This window comes from Apaloderma vittatum, unplaced genomic scaffold (genome assembly GCF_000703405.1).
Source record: "Apaloderma vittatum isolate BGI_N311 unplaced genomic scaffold, ASM70340v1 scaffold7634, whole genome shotgun sequence".
Lineage (NCBI taxonomy): Eukaryota > Metazoa > Chordata > Aves > Trogoniformes > Trogonidae > Apaloderma > Apaloderma vittatum.
The window spans coordinates 280-20,000 of NW_009710911.1; the positions used below are offsets into that span (position 1 = coordinate 280).

The 19,721-nt window shown below is 38.6% G+C and overlaps 1 protein-coding gene across 1 annotated transcript in view; it reads left to right on the plus strand.

Moving 5' to 3' along the window:
• Positions 1-213: 213 nt before the first annotated feature.
• IQCH (IQ motif containing H) overlaps positions 214-19,721 on the plus strand; it is a gene marked incomplete at its 5' end in the record, with an annotated part of 60,717 nt that continues 41,209 nt past the window's right edge. Inside the window, 10 exons of the mRNA XM_009867445.1 lie at positions 214-330; positions 684-781; positions 1,108-1,222; positions 5,454-5,573; positions 14,283-14,363; positions 15,361-15,472; positions 16,221-16,349; positions 16,657-16,868; positions 18,110-18,661; positions 19,295-19,361. Coding sequence (XP_009865747.1) covers positions 214-330; positions 684-781; positions 1,108-1,222; positions 5,454-5,573; positions 14,283-14,363; positions 15,361-15,472; positions 16,221-16,349; positions 16,657-16,868; positions 18,110-18,661; positions 19,295-19,361 — 1,603 coding nt within the window. The remainder of the gene's footprint in view (positions 331-683; positions 782-1,107; positions 1,223-5,453; positions 5,574-14,282; positions 14,364-15,360; positions 15,473-16,220; positions 16,350-16,656; positions 16,869-18,109; positions 18,662-19,294; positions 19,362-19,721) is intronic.

Consider the following 19,721-nt stretch of genomic DNA (forward strand, 5'->3'; position numbering starts at 1 on the left):
GGTTCTCTTAAAATCACTTTTTTTCAGGTTTTCTACGATCAATGACTTTAGTCATCGGTTTTGTATTCTCTTACTTCTACAATACAGGAGTGTGAGTTAAGTCACGTGTATTATTTTTCTGTATTTAGGAAGTGTTTAGTTCGGATAAATCCTGCTATGTCATCCCTTGGGTATTGGTTACGGGTATGATTTTTGTCATAACTTGTTTTTTAGGTTCAAGAAGACCTTCAGAAGCTTAAAGTGAAAAATACCAACCTGAGAAGAAATGTAGAAGCCGTGGATATTAGCGACCTCGAAACAGCGATTGCAAGAACTGAACTTGAGCTGAGAGTAAGTAAAATAGAGCAGATCCAGACGACGATTCAGTTTTTGAGATCTCTGTCGGGAATTCACTTGGAGTACACAGGGTCACATGTTTGTCATCCTGCAAGATCCCATCGTTTGCTAACGATGGGATTCATTGGACATTACGGTTCAGAATGATGGCTTTCTTTTTTGGGTTATCAGAATTAACTGGTCTTGTGCCCATTAGCCAAAATGAGATTTTGTCCAGCAGATGCACGAAGCCTGTCGACTCTTCAGTCAGGCAAAGATCTGGATTGCTAACTTAACTGAGTTAATTAAATTGAATATTCCTCATACCTTTGTAATAGTCTAAGCATTATATTTTTTCCCTCCAACAGAAACATGCTGAAAATGACTTACATTCTATAAACAGACAAGTGTTAACTATTTCTTCTACTGATAATAAAGAAGTACATTCGAAAGAGCCCCCTAAATGGTAAGTGAAACAGCTTTTTTATTGCAGAGGCAAGATCAGAATCTTGTAAAGCAAATGCGAGTATTGGTCCAGACGAGGTTATTTTGGTCATTTGCTATCTTAATTTTAACTAAAAAAACCAATACAAAGTCAATGCAGTTCTAAGTAGCTACAGCTACCTTCTGCTAGCTCTTTTGATATTCTTCTCTAAATGGAAAACTTAAATAAATGCAAATTGAAATAAAAACACAATCTCTCATATTGAACCAGGTGGAAGCGGTGCAGGTTTAACAGATAAAATCAAAGTAATTTTTAGAAACCTCACTGCTTGTTTCTTTCTAACGTAGGGGCCTTCATTTTGGTGCTTCTCAGAAACAGCTTATTTCACCCCGAGTGCCTGTTGAGCCAGTGACCGTCCAGGCATACAGCAAATCAGCCCTACGCGTTTCTCCGGGTTCACAGGTCTGGAATAACTGCTTATTCTGCCAGAGACCACATTAAATGAGTAGACTTGTGTCTTGTAGGTTACTGATTGATCCTATAATGTTATGTTTAGACTCCACATGGATATAGTTTTTGATAATATCTAATAAATAATCTATGAGTGAAAGTGTTAAAAATTCTCAGTAGAATGAACAAGCTGAGACATAGAAGCCTTCTCTCAGCCCCCTTTTTTTTTTTTTTGCATAAATGACACAGAAAATTGTGGGCAAGACTTTTGCTCATGTATAGGATAGTCACCTCTATGATGAATATAGTTTTTCTCCTTGAAATCTGATCTTTCTGGGTTTTGTAAATGAAATCCATGTAAAATCATTTAAAGCCTTTCCAAAATACTTGTATCTGAAATATTTTTGCTTTTTCTTTATTCTAAGCTGTGAATTGTGAGTGGTGCATTCAAGGCAGTTGCCTCGAACATATTTTAAAAACAAATGAAGGTAATTAGTTGAACTGAAAAAAATACATGTTGTCATGATTTTAGGTTATTACTGTTTAAATCCAAGGGAGCTTTGAGTGAGAGAGAACCTTAAGAGGCTCTCTGTAGTTCTAAGACTATTACCAGAAGCCAGGGATTGAAGCTACTTGAAATGGTATAATCAGAATGAGCAGCCTAACACTCTGATTAGCTTCGTAAAAGAAGTCCCGATATAAAGTAGTATTAAAATAGTGCTTACTCTTGAAATGATGGGAAACGTGCAGGGATGTCTCTTCTTTGTTGGTTTTTTCCCCCCCCGTGCTGTAGGAATACACTTATGTTGTTGAGGAAAAAAAATACCAGAGTTCAGCTACTCTGTAAACTCTGTATTATTTATGGTCCTTCGACTCTTCATGTGCACCAATGAGTTTAATTTACAGTGGAGCACGTGTTCTGTCCGGCCTTGACGTTCTCTTTGTCTTTTCATTTCCGATATCGATGGCATCTGCTTGGAAATGCGTATCCAGTGACACACAAGCTAGCCCTAATTTCCCATTGTAAAGAAAATGGCAAGCAGTGCTGTTTTGCCAGCTGTTCTACATGCCCAGCATGCCAACATAAAAAGCTTTTATTAGTAAATAGGTGTGAAATACAGCTGGGAAATTATCACCCACAATTCCTTACTTTCTGTCTTTTCCTTACTTGTAGCTATAAACAGTTCGGGTTTTGTTGTTTGTTGTTTTTTAAATGCACTTCTGTGGTGTTCAAAATTGGGGCTCCAAAGAAATATTAATGAACTTCATAGTTCTCCATTTGCAGGGAGCATTTCCAAGTACATAGCCCTGAAGAAATCCAAGTTTCAACTCTGAGGGAAATTGGTAATTCACGTAGTAGTATTTTTGCAGCCCGTAGTACGCTGTGCAAGAGTAGAAATGGAGCAAAAGCTGTGCTTGTAGTAGTTAGGATAAAACAAGGTTGGAGTCAAATAAGCACAGATGCTATTTTCACATATGCGTTGCTAGAATACTTGTCATATGGGAAATAGCTTGCCCACAGGTGTCAGAATAGGCTTAAAATTATTGTTTACTCACACATACAGTGTTTCTGAGTCATAGCAGCAGCCGAATAAGATTCTGTAAATCTCGCTCACAGGGGGAATTCTGCAAAACTGTCTCCTTTTTCTTTTTTTTTTTTTCTCTCCCATACTATGTGTTGTAAGTGGATTTCTTCTAGTAAAGCTGGAAAACCATAAAGAGGTGTTTTTCCTCATGCAGTAGTTGTAAAGCCTCTGTAGAGCAAAGGCTTAAAGACTGTTATTCATGACTGGTAGTTGTGTAAGTTCTGGGGTTTTTTTGTTGTTATCTGTAACTGGTAGGTGTATAAGTCCAATTTTATAATTATTATTTTTAAACATATTTAATTGAAAACACCTGAAGTGATGCTTGTGCAGCTTTGGTTATTTGGGATTGTTTGCTTTTAGAAAAATGTTGATGATTTTGTGACATTTTGAATACCCAGTAAAAGTTTTATTCCCTCATTATTAGGAGAATTTAAGATGTAAATGAAAGGAGGTTTCTAGGAGACTCCAGAATAAGGAAATAGCAAATAGCTAGCTATGAAAAGTTGAAAAGTGATCTGGTAGTTACTGGTAATACACATTGCTTCAAAGATTAGTGTAATGTCCATTCATAAAGGAATTGGACTTCCTTAGAAACTCTGCACCATGTGCTCCTGCAAAACAGAATTGCACGGCGAATCAGACTTGTTTGTTTATTACACGATAAAATTGCCCTCTGCTCTGAAATGTCTCTTATGTAAAAGTGGAAAAACATTTTTAACCATTTAACTGTACTGAACATGTCAACCTGTTCCGTATGCTCCTTGGTGCTCACTGAGCACAATAATTGCCATTCTCATTGAGTGTTATATTAGTAGTAATACACGATTTGCCTGGCTGTTCTCATCTTTTTCTTATTCTGCATCAAGATGGCTCAAGATAGCTTAAATTTAAGACTTTGGATAATATAGATGGAAGAGACCCATGATACCATCTGCTCCTGCAAATGTAGAACTGTCACTTGCTATGCATCTAAGCTGACAAAGCAACTTTTATAATTTTTTTTAGTTATTTTTTTATTAAGCATTTCAATTCTTTTTATCTTGTGTGGAATCTGCCACTCCAGTATTGATCTTTTCACTGTCAGTTTGAGTGGAGAGCCTTCTGTTTTAATTGAGCAGGTACTCAATTTCCCCTCAATTCTTGTTTAATAGCACAAGCAGTTTCCTTTCTGTATGGTGGTGTATTACAGTAATAAAATAAATACCACAAAATCACTGATTAGGTGAAAATTGAACTTTCTGTCGCTGTGCAGCCATGTGGGTAAAAGAGTAATTGGCTTGGATAATAACTTTTGTTCTTACAACCCCAAATCTAAATGAGCATCTCATTGATACATCTGCTTGTAATTACTATCAAAAGAAGATAATATATTGTGCAGATAAATAAATTAAACTGGTTTTAGTGCTTTCACAAAGCAATACGATTGTTTAATAGTTCAAATATACGTCTAATGATTCTCCAACTTTTTGCGGCATGTTTTCATTGTAAAAAAAATAGAATTCTCATAAGGCTGTTTTTACATTCATGCAATAGAAGTATCAGCAGGGAGTTCTTGTGTATAAACATGTTTCGCTGGATCTTACTATATAAGGGAGCTTTCTGTATTCCCACATCCATACAGAAGCACGTACACTGCCAGGCCTCCAGCTTCTCTGTATTACCTTACATCTGGTGACATCTCTGGTGATACCTTCGTTTTTGGCCGTTTGAGGATTCTTCCTTCTTCAGCCTTGGTTGGTAAATCATCCCTGTTGGGCGCAGGGTCTAGTTAGCAAACGTTATTGCGATAAAAGTATTGGGAGATCCTGCTACGCTTGATACTGAAGTGCATGCATTAAGATGAACCAAAATATTTTCAACTTAAGAAACTTCTGATCTGGTAACAATGCATGGCATTGCTTCTGGCTTTTATAGAAAAAAATATGTGTTTCGGATACTTCTTTTAACAGGAAACTTTACAAGTCTTTTTCTGTCTATCAGGATTTAAGTCCTAATAATTTTTATTAGCAAAATAGTTGAATCCATTCCACTCAGATAACATAGTACGTTAAGAAACTACTATGTTTTAATTCTTAGTACTAGTAGGATTTTTTATTTTCTCATTTACTTAGAAGCAAGTGCTCTATCTGCAATGGGCCATAACTGATCCAAAGAAGCTGTTCAGGTCCATCAGGTCAGTGATTCCTAAATTAAAGTCTCTGGCAAACGTGGCCAAGGTAGCTCAGATTCCTTTTATTGTCTGTGGGAGGAATGCACGGATAATACCCCCTCGGTAGGTAGGGTGTGTACAAAACTTTTGTTGTAACACAGGTAGATGGAATTCACAAATGACTTATGTTAATCAAGCGAGCTGAACCTGGTTGTCCTTTCCACTCACACTTTACTCAAAGCGGTGCAAGTTTGGAAATTTCAGAGCTTGTCATGAAATTGATTGAAGCAATTTTGTCGAAAGCATGGATGTGAATAGTTGTTGTATGCCTTGCTAAGATTTCCATGTGAGCAATTCTTCAGTGTTTGCCCAGTTCTGTGTGGACAGTCAAATAATGTGAATTCTTATCATTATTTTGCATGTTTATGAGCACGTTAGCCAATTCCTGCTTATAAACACTCCTGTCCTAGTGCAGTTATTTTAAGACTATGCCTATTATATGTTTCAGCAGCAGGTGGAAATGGATATGAAGATTATGCTTGACGCAGAGGATGTTGATAACAAAGCTGTTTTAAAACAGAACTATGAGACCAGGCTGCCACTCATAACTAAGAGAAAATCTACTCCTGTAAGTAACTTGGATTATCTTTATAGACTTATGTATTATATGCATTACTCTTCACTATTAAAGTTAATACATATCAGACCTAAATAAAAAAATTATTTGAAGTGAAAGGAGCTCATAATTGCCTACGTTTCTTGACATTGATGTGATGAAAACGTTTCGATTGACAGTACTGGGGAAAGCAAACCTGTAGCATAACAGGCTTAGGTAGCAAGACCTCAGTCCAGCAAAATAGAAGCAAACATGGGAATGTTCATGGTCGGTAATCTTGGGAAAATCAGAGAGGGAAGATAAGCAAACTGGAGTTTGTGGAATTTAGGATGTGACCTAAAGATCAAGAATGAAGTAAAAGGGATTTTGATGACAGGAATGGGCTTCTGGTTGTTCGTTCCCTGGCCTGTTCTTTAAAAGACAGGAATACATTCTGTTTTCAATTAATAGAAGGATTGTTAGGAATAAGTGTAAAATGCCTGTACTTTGCTCCAATGCTCTCTTCAATTGACATTTTTTGAAAAAGCAATCCTGCCACGTGATTGCTGACCCCGACCAAAAATCAGTGTTGCTCAATCAAAAAAAATAGAGGTTACACTGAAAGAGAATCTGAATCCTAGAGTGACTACGTAAATTAAGGTGTCATTTACATCTTGTTTTTCTGATGTGGTTTGTAAGGGAATGTCGAATTTTTCTTTGGAATTCGAGGGACAGGTTCAGATCCTTCCTCTCCGTATGGAGATATTTCTAGGTCTTGTAGATCCCAGATGTCCTCAAAGTCCAGATATGACACGTTCAGAAGTCTTTCTTTTATGTCTAGTCATGTTGTCTCCCTTGGTACAATTATTTACCAAAGCTCAAACAGTGAGCATTTCTGCAGAACTCTGCTGAAGAGCGCTCTGACTAGTGGCCATCAAATCATCCTTCTCTGTTCCTCTCTGAGAATGTTCAGGTTGTGACAGGTTAAGTTTTGACTCTTCCAAATCAACTGCTGCTCCTCTTAAATAGACAAATGAACATGACGATGACATTTTCTGTAAAATACACCTTTAAAAAAACTTCATATCCACAGGCAGCCCTCCAAAGACCAATTATTTTCAAAGATGTAGCACAGCACTGTGGTCCCCATGAAAGAATTTGCCCGATGTTCTCGCATGAGGATGCCCTTCTACAATTTAATTTATGTGAAAGCAAACCCAGTGCTGTAAGAGACATTCTAGGGTATCAGTTTTAAACCACAGAAACAGAATCTGTGAATGGCACAGTTGTAAGCTGCCACTTATAAAAAATGATTTTTGAAAGCTGTTGCCCAGACTAAGAGGTGATTTGTCTAATCCAGTGATAGAGAGTTAATTAGGAAAAAAGCATCACGGCTAATAGGTTTTTAGAACTGCTCAGAAACACTCACAGAGTGGAATATTATACTGCTGCAGAGAGCCATGTGTTTCGCCACTCTTGCTGGAGCACACTGATCAGAGAAAACTTCTTAATATTGACTTAAATTACAAGCATTTAGTGTAAGTTAGTCAAGCTCTCTGGTACATAGTTATAGTTGCTAAAGAACTGTTTAGGACAAGGAGATGGGCTGAAAATCAAGTAGGTATTTCCTACCTCTAATTTATTCTATAACATTTACTTCAGTAAAAGCTTTTTAGAAGTTTTCAAATCCCATGACATAGTCTGGTTTTTGAAATTTTCTGGCTTCACAGGGGGTAAAATTTTGCAATTAGCTTGCAAAACCCACCTCTGAGACTGTGAATTAAGGTATTTTTCTTAAGTGCTGGTATAGATCATGTTTAGGCGAGTGATAGTTATAGATCACCCATAGTCACTAAAACAAGTCGATGCATAGTTGCAGGTCTAAAATTATATGGTCTATAGTGTTGAAAAAAATCTCAAAGTAGCTGCAAGAATTAAGTTAGCTGCTACCTACCCTGTTTTTACTAATCAGCCATTAGAGGGCAACATTTGTACGCACACATGTGGGCACAAACGTGTCTACCCGTGTTCGTGCCCTAGATACGTACAAAAGTTCAAAGATTATCTCCAAAAAAAAAACCAGTGGCAGAAAGACTTTCATTGAAGTAAATTAAAAACTAATTGCTTGGTTAAGTGCATTCAGGTTTTTTCCAAGAGATGTTAGCGACTGAGTTTTCAAGGAGACCTAAGCATTTAAATACCTGATGGGATTAAAAACGCACTGGTGTTGAGGTGACGAGATAGGTCAAGCATAAATCTACACGGACTCTTTATTATCCTACCATGTGAGTAGTCTGAAAAATTATTAATAAGGATCTCATTGTTTCATTAAAAAAATGTCATCTTTTCTTGCTCTTTTGGTATTATAAAGTTGCTGATGCTGGATTTCCTGGCAGAAACTAAGAACAATTAACTGTTGCCCTTTTGTTCCTTTTTGGGTGTGATAAGAACTAATGCTTCATCCTCTCTAAAGTTCTGTAGTTATCTTAAAACAAGGACTGCGTTTCCGTTTGGAACGCTATGGGCAGACTGGGCATCGCTTTATTTTGTAGCCTGCCTCTGGATAACAAACAAAACTGATGGGCAGATAACCATTAAATATGTATATACTTCCTGTGGGGTATCTAGCAAAACACACAGTAATCTGAATTTCAGCAAAATATAATTCTGATGTACTGCTGCAACGTAGAAAAGTTTCACAACTACACCTTTTATTTGCATAGGACTGCTGTTCTTTTATAGAATTATGCTGGCACTTTTAGACCCTTGTTTTCTTATAAAAGTATATTATGCTGTAGGCTTAGGAACCTTTTAATTTATTCATGAGGTAGAATTTAATACGGTGATGATTTCTAGCCTTTATGAGTTGCATCTTACATAGTGTGGCTCTAATGGCGATCGCAGTGATTCTAGGTTGTGGTGGGGTTTGGTTTTTTTTAAGCACAGCTTAAATTATTCAATATTTCCATCATGTCGATCACTGACGCTAATCGCTGAAAAATCAGAAAGTAAGGCAAAACAGGGCAGTTCTTTTCAAGATACTAGAAGCTGTGGAAGCAACCCAGGTCTTTCGGTCCTCTGAACCTGACAGCATTTTAAACCTATGCACGTGGCCATAATTACAGTCAAAATTTGGTGGTGGTAGCACAACAAGACTTAAACAAATAAATGTTACGCTACAGTAATTCAAAATAATCTTGTTGCATTTGTATTATGGTGTCTAATCATAATGAGCAGCACAGTGAATTCATAAAATCTTCTTGTCGCTAAAAATAAAAGGGAAATAATTGGTGAGATCGAGTTAACAGATGACTACAGTCAGCATCCTTTCAACCTAGAAATGGGAATGTGAAGGTCACCCCCATCTCGCATGACAAACGTAGAACATTTTGTTGGTAAACAAATTAATCTTTTGAAAGGTCACCATTTGTTTTAAGTTTTTATCCAGTTCTTGTCATCTGGAATCGGAGATTGACTGTCAGCTTGCTAGGTAGGGGTGCAGCCGAAGCTGCCGAGGCTGTTTCTGTACACATCAGCATTCCTTGACAAACCTCCGTGCCTGATTGGGATGCTATGGGCTGCTGGTTTACAGCTGTCTCCGGACACCCCTGAATTCCAATAAGTCGCTCCTGCATATTCTGCCTCGTGTAAGCTGGCCCTTTGCCCACAAGTGAAATGTATCGTAGTTCAAGCCAGCAATTATCTTTCGTACTTCCTTCTGTGCCGCTTCTGTCGCCTTTTTCAAAAAGCAGATGTGGGATTCGCCGGAGTTCTCCATCTAGTCTCTTTTGCACCTGTTATGGCAGAATTGTGATAGAGGTAAGTTTCTGGGAGAGCTAGCGGTAGGCCAGAAAAGGAGCAAAGCTTGGTTTCTCCAAGTACGTGCAAAATTGACACTTCAGAGCCATCTCTGGGTTACTTTGAGAGCTTAAAGTAGGTAGGAATAACATAAGAGCTGTTGTTATAGGTGCCTGGTTGCTCCGTATGGAAGGTTTAATGTTGGGCTTTCGGTTTAAATTGGACTTTATTTTCTGTAGATAAATAAAATCTGAGGGAAACAATCTGCGTTAATATCTTAGTATTCTGTGTAAAGGAAACTGTGTGATTCATTAGGTGGATAACATGCTGGACTATGTTAACCAGAATGAGAAGGACAAATTTTCATTTTCAATGCAATTTTTCTCCTCGGACATCTTAAAAGTTGTTTGTATTTAAAATCTCTTTCAAAGACTATTAGGGCTGTAAGGCTGTGAAACTATAAAATGCAGTGAAATCCTACAGTAATTCTCATCTCGACAGAACCAAATCTGACCTGATCTGTTGTGGGCAGCAGACTCAAGACTGGATTTCATGTCCTACAGACATCCCTTCTGACCAACATTTCTCTTATTTGTCTGAATCTTTAATTGAAGCAGAGTGAAAATCACTTAGCACTCTGCTTTTGCTCTGTTTGAGTGTCTTACAATCTGAACTGATTTTCTCCTGTTGCTTAAATTTCGATTCCTCCTCCGGTGTGAACAGCAGACTCTGTCAATTTGTAACTCTCAGGGGACAGACTCACTGAACCCTCACAGTATCCTTCCATACTGACACAGAAATTCTTTCTGAATTAGTTACCCAAGCAGCTTTTTACCTCTCTTAAAGTTTGTCTAGACTGTACTTTCTTAGCTTGCTTATATAATATTGGGACCAGATAGCTTCAAAAGCCTTGCTGAAGTCAAAATGAGTAGTATTTACCTTTTTTCTTCCCCCCCCTTCACAATGCTTGCTAACCTGTTGTAGAAAAAAATTAGATTGATCTGACAAATTTGATCTTGACGGGTTCAAGTTGCTCTTTGAGTCATTACTTTCCAGATGATTATAATTACCTTGCTTGGTTATTTGCTTAAGACTTTTTCCAAGAATTGTAGTTAAACCAGTAGGGCTAGAATTCTTGAACATATCCTTTGTCCCTTTCTAAAGTTCAGCACTTTTCCACTAAAGATAATCTTAAGGCACATCTTTTCCAGTCTTCTAGTATATTTTCCATTCTACAAGAACGCCACCAGCAGTTCTGAGACTGCTTTAGACAGTTCTTCAAGTATTTTGGAGTGTATTTCATCAGGACCAGCCCATTTCAAAACCTCCCAGCACCATCTGATCTGTTTTGTGCTTAAAGTAGCCTCAGACCTCTTCTTGTTGACACTACAATCGAGTTGATTCTCCCTGTAACTAGCTGGGGTTTTTAAATGCAAATTATGAATGTACTTGATGATGTAACTTTTTATTACCCAGAAGTTTCCTGCTACTTCTTGTTTTGTCTTGCCTGTTTAAACAGACAAGAAGCACTCATCCACATGCCCGTTTTCTGTCTTCCGTATGCTTTTTTCTTCTTTTGCGGTTAATGAAGACCACATGATTTATGAAGTTTGATAATTTCCTGTCCTTCCTATCCTGCTTCATCTCTGGAGTAGTTTGAGCTTGTTTCTCTAGTACTTTTTATCCGTGGAACAAGGCAGTTCAATGAGATCCCAGTTTGACTTCCCTTCTCCAAGCTCTTTCCTGCCAGTTTCCCAAGCATATCGAAAACCAACCTTAGTTCCACTGATTTTATTTCGCTACATTTCCTCCTCCCCTTCATCGGGATTATGAACTGTGTCATCAAATCTTGTTATGAACGTCTTAAAAAAAATATGGAGGTGGTTGGCACTTTGGAGAAGATAATAAGGAAATGGTAGATTACTCTGTTATACACCTTTTCTACCATTATTGCCAAGCTCTGTGATTTTCTGATATTTACTTACCAAATCTCATCTATATAATCTTCCTGGTTGATAGACTGTAGTTTTGATACATGATAGTGCTTGTCTTTTCTCCCCGTTTAATACTAGTCTCTATTCTTTTACTGAGAGGAAAACCTATTTATGAAGATGTTTTAAAAAAAAAGGTGTTCTGGTTAAATATTGCTGTCTAGTAAACAGAAAACAAATCGAGAACTAATCGGAAAATCCCTCTGGTGTTACAAGTGCCCTATTTAAAATGAAGCAAAAGGAAAAAAAAATCAAGTGGGAGAGGTTTATCCACAGGAGAAAAACACTTTAGAGAAGGTAATAGAATTGTTTTTCTCATGTCCCAGGTTAATTACACTCAGAAGTGCTTGAAATGAAAAAATAGTTTTTCAGCACGCTCCAAGCATATTTTAAGGCAAGGAAGCCTTAGCTTGCGCTGCAAATGAAGTGCTCCCTTCCAGGCCTGTAAAACTGAACTTTAGAAGCAGCCGTGATGAGACGGGCTGTGTGCCGACATCAGTAAATTGTACGTGCTCGATCGTAACCTGCGTTACAAACCTTGCCGGAAGACTCGATTCTTCAGGAAAACGTTTGAGGTCTCAGTCACCTGTAGCAGTGATGGGTGCTTGGGTCTGCTGGAGAGGAAGCAAGTGAGGTGCCTGCAGGTCGGTGTTGTATAGGGTATGAACCTTTGCTTCTGTGGAGGTTTGGGTCTGTCTACTCTACAAACATTAAAACTGCTCGTTAGGAGTTTCCAGTTGTGCAGTATGTGGTATTAAATTCGCCAGGTTTTGTTTTTATGCCAGAAAAGCTGTAGGTGTGAGTAAAGGTATTAAATTGTGCTGACATAAGCAGACAGAAGTCCATTGAAAACGTTTTAAAAAGATGCCATCTTAAATATCTTTTTAAGTTAAATCACTGGATAGTGGTAATAAAACCATGTAACGATGCTAAAAATAAACCTTCTTGCAGTACTTAATATTCTTCTTGCTACTTTTAAGGTCTTAATTAAGTTGGCTTAATTTTTGTGCAAATAACTGCGGGATGAAGATGTTTTGTCAAATTTTGCTTTGACATCTCACTGGGGTCTACAAGAGGGCAGCTAATGCAGCAGATCGGATGCTAAAGGACATAGAAGAAGGGGGTACAGAGAGGCCAGAGTTTTCGTAGGTAACTGGTTTGGGTCGGCTCCATAATTCCTCTTATTCCTTATTTTAAGGTGACACCAGCCATGGACTTGGTAGAAATTAAAGTATGCAGCAAAGAATTAAATCTCAATCCCCGGTTAAAAAAAAAACCAACACAAAACCAAACCAACAAAAATGCAAAACCAACCAAACAAAAAAACCTCGAGGCTGCTTTTGAACTCATACGCTCCACCTGAATTGCTTTTCTTTGTAGCTTATTACATCTCTGTGAACACAAATGAAATATGTTTCATAGTGCTGTTTATCATAACAAAACTCCTGGGATTTAAAGTGGGATAAAACTAACCAATGGTAAAATCAGTGCTGCTTTACTGATGCAGTAGCAATAGCCTGAATAAGGGGAGTCACTGTTTAATTAAATTTCTTTCATTTTTTATATTTTTGTTGTGTCCTCAACAAACTGCTGAGGCTGAGACTGAGCTGGTATAAAGTTAATCTTTGTTATATGCTTATTGCGGTTTTCTTGGAACACAAGGACATGAAGATTCATACATTTAGATCCCTTAAAGCATAATGCTTTGTAATGGCTATAGCTAAAATGAGTACCTATGATTTCCCTGAAAGATTCTCTATTATGATAAAGCGTACATATATTCTGTCTATCTAATGTCTCTTGTGAACAGTGTTATTATACAAATTGGGAGGAAAAATTATAACAGTTTATTTTGATCTATCTCATTTCCCTATTAGGATTGTAAACAGTTCTTTAGAACTGCCGATCCCTTTCTATAAAGTCGATGGTTGGTGTAATTCACTGATTATGACAGTAGTGTTCAAAGATGCCAATTGTGGCCTGAATCTTCTTGTACTAAAAGCTGTACACAAGCATGATAATCAGTCATTGAAACCTAGTATTTTAAACCAATGTGCTCTATAAAAGAGGTAAATACCATTATTCTCATTTTGCAGATCTGTCAGTATTTCCTAGCTTTCTAATTTTTATGTATTTAATATTATTTTAATGTAGTTCGTCGTTCTTAATGAACTTTTTTCTAAAAGCAAATTAAAAAAATATCCAGTGCATGGCATTAGGTTGCCTTCTGTATAGCTCACCAGTAGGGTTCAAACCGTTCTGTCCAACGTGAGAACCTCTAACCATGAGATGTGTCTCCTTGCATGCAAACCTGTCTGCTACTTTTTCCTCAGTCTGCCCTGGTCTCCCCTTTTCCCCATTTTTGTCTTGCCCCAGTCTCTCTGTTCCTTGAGGCCGTCTTCGGAGATGCTTCCAGAACCAATTCTAGTCTCACCCGTCTGACTCTGGGCCGGGCTCCCAACCTCCCTACCAGGCTCTTTGCCCAGCTGTTGTGCAAAAATACCAAGATATCTGGGCTTTGCCCATCCCATCCCAATGGTCTTTCCTAAGCCAGTTCTTTTTCCTTGTCCAGTCTGCCTGCTGGTTTTCCTGTTTGCTCTAAGGCCCAATATGCCCCTTCAACCACCACCTTTCTTCTTCTTGAGGTTGATAATGGATTCATACCTGTGTGTTGGCACTTATTTACCCTATTTGCTCAAATTCAGTCACTTCCTTCTAGTGGTGCCTGAACCAAGCATGAAAGTTCCTGGAGACCCTCTAAAGCTGCAGAGTTGCAGAGGAAGTTCTTAGCAGCAAATATTAGAGCATGCCAGATCTCTAGGTAGTTTAGCTGCTAAAACTAAGAAACCTTTATCTAGACTTCCAAAACTCTGTTGACAGAGTGAGGTTTGCTAAACCAAGTTTTCCTTTTGCTTCATATAACATTCAAGTTGCATCTTTCATGTCTCTCTAGGTTTATCGTTGTCTCATTTTCCTAGCGTCAGCCAGTGAGAGAAAACCACACAATCTTCTGCTCGTGGTGGTTCGCTATCAAGTGAGAGATCTGGAGGGTGTTAGTTGCTTTGAAGTTGCGTGTGCTGTAATGCTTTCAACCCGCTGACTGCCTAGTGCTCTCTTTCTTCAGGAGTCGGGTAAAACCCACACTGCAAACGGAGCAGTGTGTGTATGCCTAGCCAGAAAAAACCTGAAGATACTCAGGATACTGGAGGGAAAAAAAGCTAGATGATAACACAGATTTTTTGTATTTATAATACTGAAGCGTAAGAGAGCAATATGTTCTTTTCCCTCTATATGAGCAATAATAAGCTAAGAGTGCGACACGTGGTATCGCTGTCCCAAAGTGATGTGTGTCACTGCTTGAATTCCTGGCACTTAGAACCAGCAGGTTCCGTTTTTTCAGGCAAGCACAGGTTAATTGGGGAGGTAAGGGAGCTTTAATCCCCACATTAGCACAGCCGGTGTGGCACATGTTTCCCCAGCACATTATCAGGCTGTGTCATTCCCTGCTGTCCTTGAGGAACCCTGAAACTTCAGAAGTCTGTTATACTTACTGTTCCCTTATTTGTAAGTCATTTCACATGTTTTTCATTCCACTGAGATTCTTCCCAGTGAGAATTTATTTACATATTTGAAAGTATTCCCTTTTCTTTCTGATAACTTGTGTTTGCATTTTATATATTTAAAGATTGTTCTGTCAAGAAATATATATTTACACTGTACTCATTAAAATTGAGCAAATTTCTTGTGATTCTCTTATTAACTAGTACACTGATTTTTGCATGGCAGAAGTCACAAGCCATCAATTGGATTTAATTAACTTTATTTTAAATTACTAAAGTAATGACAGTAGACAATATTGTAGCATGTTCATAAGTAGTAAAAGTAGTGCTTGTACTGGTACATTATTAAATCTTAATGAAACTATTCATAGCAGAAATTTTATTTATTATTTGTTATCGTGGGAGTAGAAAAATGTGCCCTTGCAAATCCTGGATTTCTCTTTGTTAAAAGAAGATTCTGTCTCTTCCTAGATGCACGGTCAGAAGACAGTGAAAGGCCATCGAGTTAGCAACCGCCAGGGTTTGCTTGCCCCTCGCTACAGGGATTCTCCCTTACCCCTGTTACAAGAAGATATAACGAAAGGTGAGTGATGGAGGCCCACGTGGGTACTGTTTCCACCAGGTGTGTGCTACATAACCAGCGTGGTTTGCTGTTCACAGCAGCTTTCTGGTAATCAAATTTTCTGGCACCTCAAAACTTGTACGAGTTGTTACCGCAAACGTTGGAAAGAGTAGAGATCACCTTCTGACTACTTACTCCGTGTGGCAGCTGGCTCAGGGCATAGCCTATGTTATGTTGAGCATCATCCTCCCTGAGTCAGTTCTCTTGTAATTCACAGAGCTCGGTTGCTACTGGAAGGAAGAATTGTGTGTGATGGAGGGTTCTTGTATGACTAAATAGCGTGGTCAAAATAAATGGTCGTGATTAACATCTAGTTATTAATCATTCAGTCTTAACTAGACCTGCACCTGTTTTAGCAATCAGTCCGTGTTCATGGTTACATGATTATATTGTGGTTTACGAGAGTCAATTCTCATCCATTCCGCATATAAAATTGCCATTGTACAAGCATACAATTCCTTCTCAGGATGAGAATCATTACCATATCTTTCATGTATTTGTCAATTTATGTAGGCAAAGCTCGCCTTCCCTGGAGATGAAATATTGAATATTGAAAGATACGAATCTGTCAATAAAATAAAACTGCTGCTTTTCTACTTTTGATTTGGAATTGGAAGAACTTGGGTCTGCCTTTAATTCTTTATCACTACTAATTGTTTTTCATTGCTGGAATATGTATGAATTGTTTAGTAATGTAACCTTCCTGTAGGTATTCCGAGCCTAACTGAGCAAAGGCTGATCCCTCCAGCAGCAAAAGTAGCTCTCCGGTCACCTCCTGTTGTATCCAAAGCAGCACCTTTCCATGAATTTCCCAGGCAGCACAAGAAATCAGCTCTAGGTGAGTGCAAAGGATTGATAACAACCATCAACTGTATCTCCAACCTTACTTTCAGGCCCTTTAAATTGTATATGAGATAACCTGGAGTATAAGTGCTAATATTTTGACATTATTGTACTGGACATTCTTTTGGCTGGCATATTACAAACTTAAAATTATAGATTAAAACTGAAAGTTGCACCCACCTTAGACACAAGAGCAAACTGGAGCATGCTAGTACCTAACAGTAGGTGGTAGAGTATCCATTGGATGCTCTTATTACATTCTTCTAACAATGAAACCTATTTTATTTTATTTTTTTGTACAGGAGATATTAATAGTAGGGCAACCCCTGAGAATACAGACACCATCACCCTCCCACACACAAAGGAAATTTATGGCACGTATTCCTCTAGTCAAGGTAATGTTGCATCACTTCCATCCAGCAGCTCCGCAGTTTCAGCAAGGAAATCAAAGCCAGTGTGGACACATCCAGCTCAACAGTTGGAATCTGAATGGCAGGTTCCCTCTCAAACACAGGTATTTGGTGAGGATAATGAGGTTTTTATTCATCTTTTTAACAGTTTCCACTGAAGATGGTTTAGGAAGTGACTGTAAATCACTGAATTGGTACAGGAGGGTTTGAAACAGTAAATAGTAAATATTGAAGTAAAAATAGGAAATACTTCATCTATTGCCAGTTTCTACTTTCTCAAGTCTTCTAGCTGTCTCTTTTTTTTCACAGTATCTTAGAAAGTAAGTCTAGGAAGGATGTTAGGAGGTTATCTAGACCTCCAGGCAGAATTACCTGTACCTGTAATATTGCAGACAGATGTTTTTCTAACCTGTTCTGAAAACTTCCGGTGATAGCAGCTCCACAGTCTCCCTAGGCCATCTGTTCCAGTGCTTAACTAACTATCTTTACTGTTATAAAAGAGTTTTTAAATGTCTCATCTAAATGTCCCTCACTGCAGTTAAGCAAATGTAGTGCTTCCCTTTATATTTACAGAAGACTATAGGGGAGTTTGACCTTGACTGCTTAATGCTTGCTGATTGTTCTTGATCCCCATGCAAAAGGGACATTTCTTTCGGTTTATGGCTAATTGTTGTGGTGCATAACAAACTGCCTGGAATTTTACTTGATCTTGCCAAACTTGTTGACTTTTGTGCCGTTGAGGAGATCTGAAAATCAGAAATAAAGCACATTTGAGAAATGGAGATCAATGAGTTAGTGTGAATAAAAATAGTTACTTAAAAGTAGTTTGAAAGTAGCGCACTTGGATTGAAAATCGGAGGTAATGAGTTGTTGGCTAAAGCTGCCAGTAAATATGGAGCTCTCTTAAGAGGCAGAAATACTTCTATTCCAAATTTTACTTCATTTGCATTTATACAGCAGGATGTTACCCGTTCTCCTGGGGCAGGTGGAGGCGGTCAGAGTGGGAGAATGCTACTGCGCTTACTCTCCGATTGTAGCCCAGGGAATCACTGCAGAGTTTACTTCTTATTTTTGGTAAATCCAGCGCAGTTCCTCTTATGCATGACTGTATTTCTGTAAAAAAGCTCATAATCTTGCATGACCCCTGAGGTCTCTGCGTGGCGATGGATTTTATGGTAAAACTGGGCTAGACACGGTGGTTATGGTGCGTAAATCAGTGTGAGCGTATTTCAGATGCATAAATTCCCACAGTTAAGTTGTAAATAGCAATAGAGTTCTGTGTCTTGACCACGCGTTTACGATCGATGGCAATTACTTTTAATCTGTGGCCGTTCTCTTCCCACAGCCCCGGCAAACGTCTCTGTGTCAGTCCTTACAGGAGCCGCGCTTTGACTGCGACGTTGCAGTTTACCATGGCACGATAGACTGGAAAGCCCCAGGCCTCCTGGCCTTCAAGCAACGTTATTGTTTGTCTTGGGGGAGCGTTGTCTTTTTTTTGGAACACACAAAAAAGCTTCTCAAAGACTACGCTGTACCGTTGGCTACGATAGACTGTAAAAAGTTGGCGGAAATCGTGTCGGACTTTGAGCTTCACGAGAATCCCACCAAAAGTGACATTCTGTCAGTGATAAAGAATCAGTCAGCTGTGGAAAAGATCTTAAGTCGACCTGGCCAAAGATACAAAGGCCGAGGGGGTACCGAAACGGCCGCCACGAAGATCCAAGCAATGTGGCGATGTTACCGGGCCAGAAAAGCCTACGTCCGTTTCAGGCAGCAGCAGTGGGCATCAGGTGTGATCGCCGCCGCTTGGCTCTCGCGTAATCACGTGGCACGGGTGAAAAAGACCCTGAAGGAATCACGTCAGAGACACCTGGAGAATTTTTACATCAGGGCCAAGGTGTGCGGTGCTACCAGCTGTTACAGCAGCACTTCTTTTCTAAACATCTCTTGCTTCAGTGATTGCAATAAGCTGTTTCCATTTTTTTCCCCTTTAACCATACACTTGTCCGAGTATCATATTTCATCCTTCATCAGCAATTCAGCCTCTGTGGCTGCAAAATCTGTTGCGGTGTTTCTGTTGAAAACGTCCCTTCGTTTTGACTTCAGTAGTTTTGTCAGAAAATCAATGTTTTAACTGCATTACCTTAGTTCCTTATATATACCTTGTGGCACTTAATTTGCTGAAAAAAAAAACTCTCTCTTGTCTACATTCCTGTCACCACTTTGTCAGAAAGTATTTAAGTTTGCAGACAGCTTCTTAATTAGTGCTCACAATTTCATTTATGTTTGCTTTCTTTTTTTTTTTATTCATATTCTGTTAATTAAGTGAGCAGCCTCCAATCTTCCCCTGCCAGTAGCTTCGTGTAGCCACCTAATTAAATTAATTGGGGAAGATGTTTTAAGTATGTAATTAAATCAATTAATATAATTTATGCCTGGCTTAACTGTACAGTGGAAAACCAGCTGAAGTTTGACTAGATGAATCCACTACAGCTTCCTGTCACTGATCAATGCTCTTCTTGATTTTTAGCATCTGGCAGCCAACTGGAATCGCATCAGGACCTCCAGGAGGACTATTATCCATATCCCATCATTAGGTATAACACTTTTGCCTGCAAATCTATCAGCAACCTCTATTACCCACCACATTATGACTCCTTGATTGAGTTCAAGGAAGGCCCCTTGTTTTATTCAAATTGGTCTCGGCAGGAAAATGTTCTCGACATGATGAGAGTAATAACACAGGGCCTTCGCTCGAAACGCCGTTTAATTTGGGGATTAAGCAAATAAAGTCATTATGTGGGGGCCGCTATTCAGTGGAGAGGTGATTTGCTGTAATTTGCTTTCATCTGTATGAAATGAACTAAAAAGTTGTATTTTTCCCCCTGAAATAACCGATAATGTTTTCAGTCGTCTTTAATGATAGAAAAACATGGGCCTGTGTGTGTTGTTGCTGT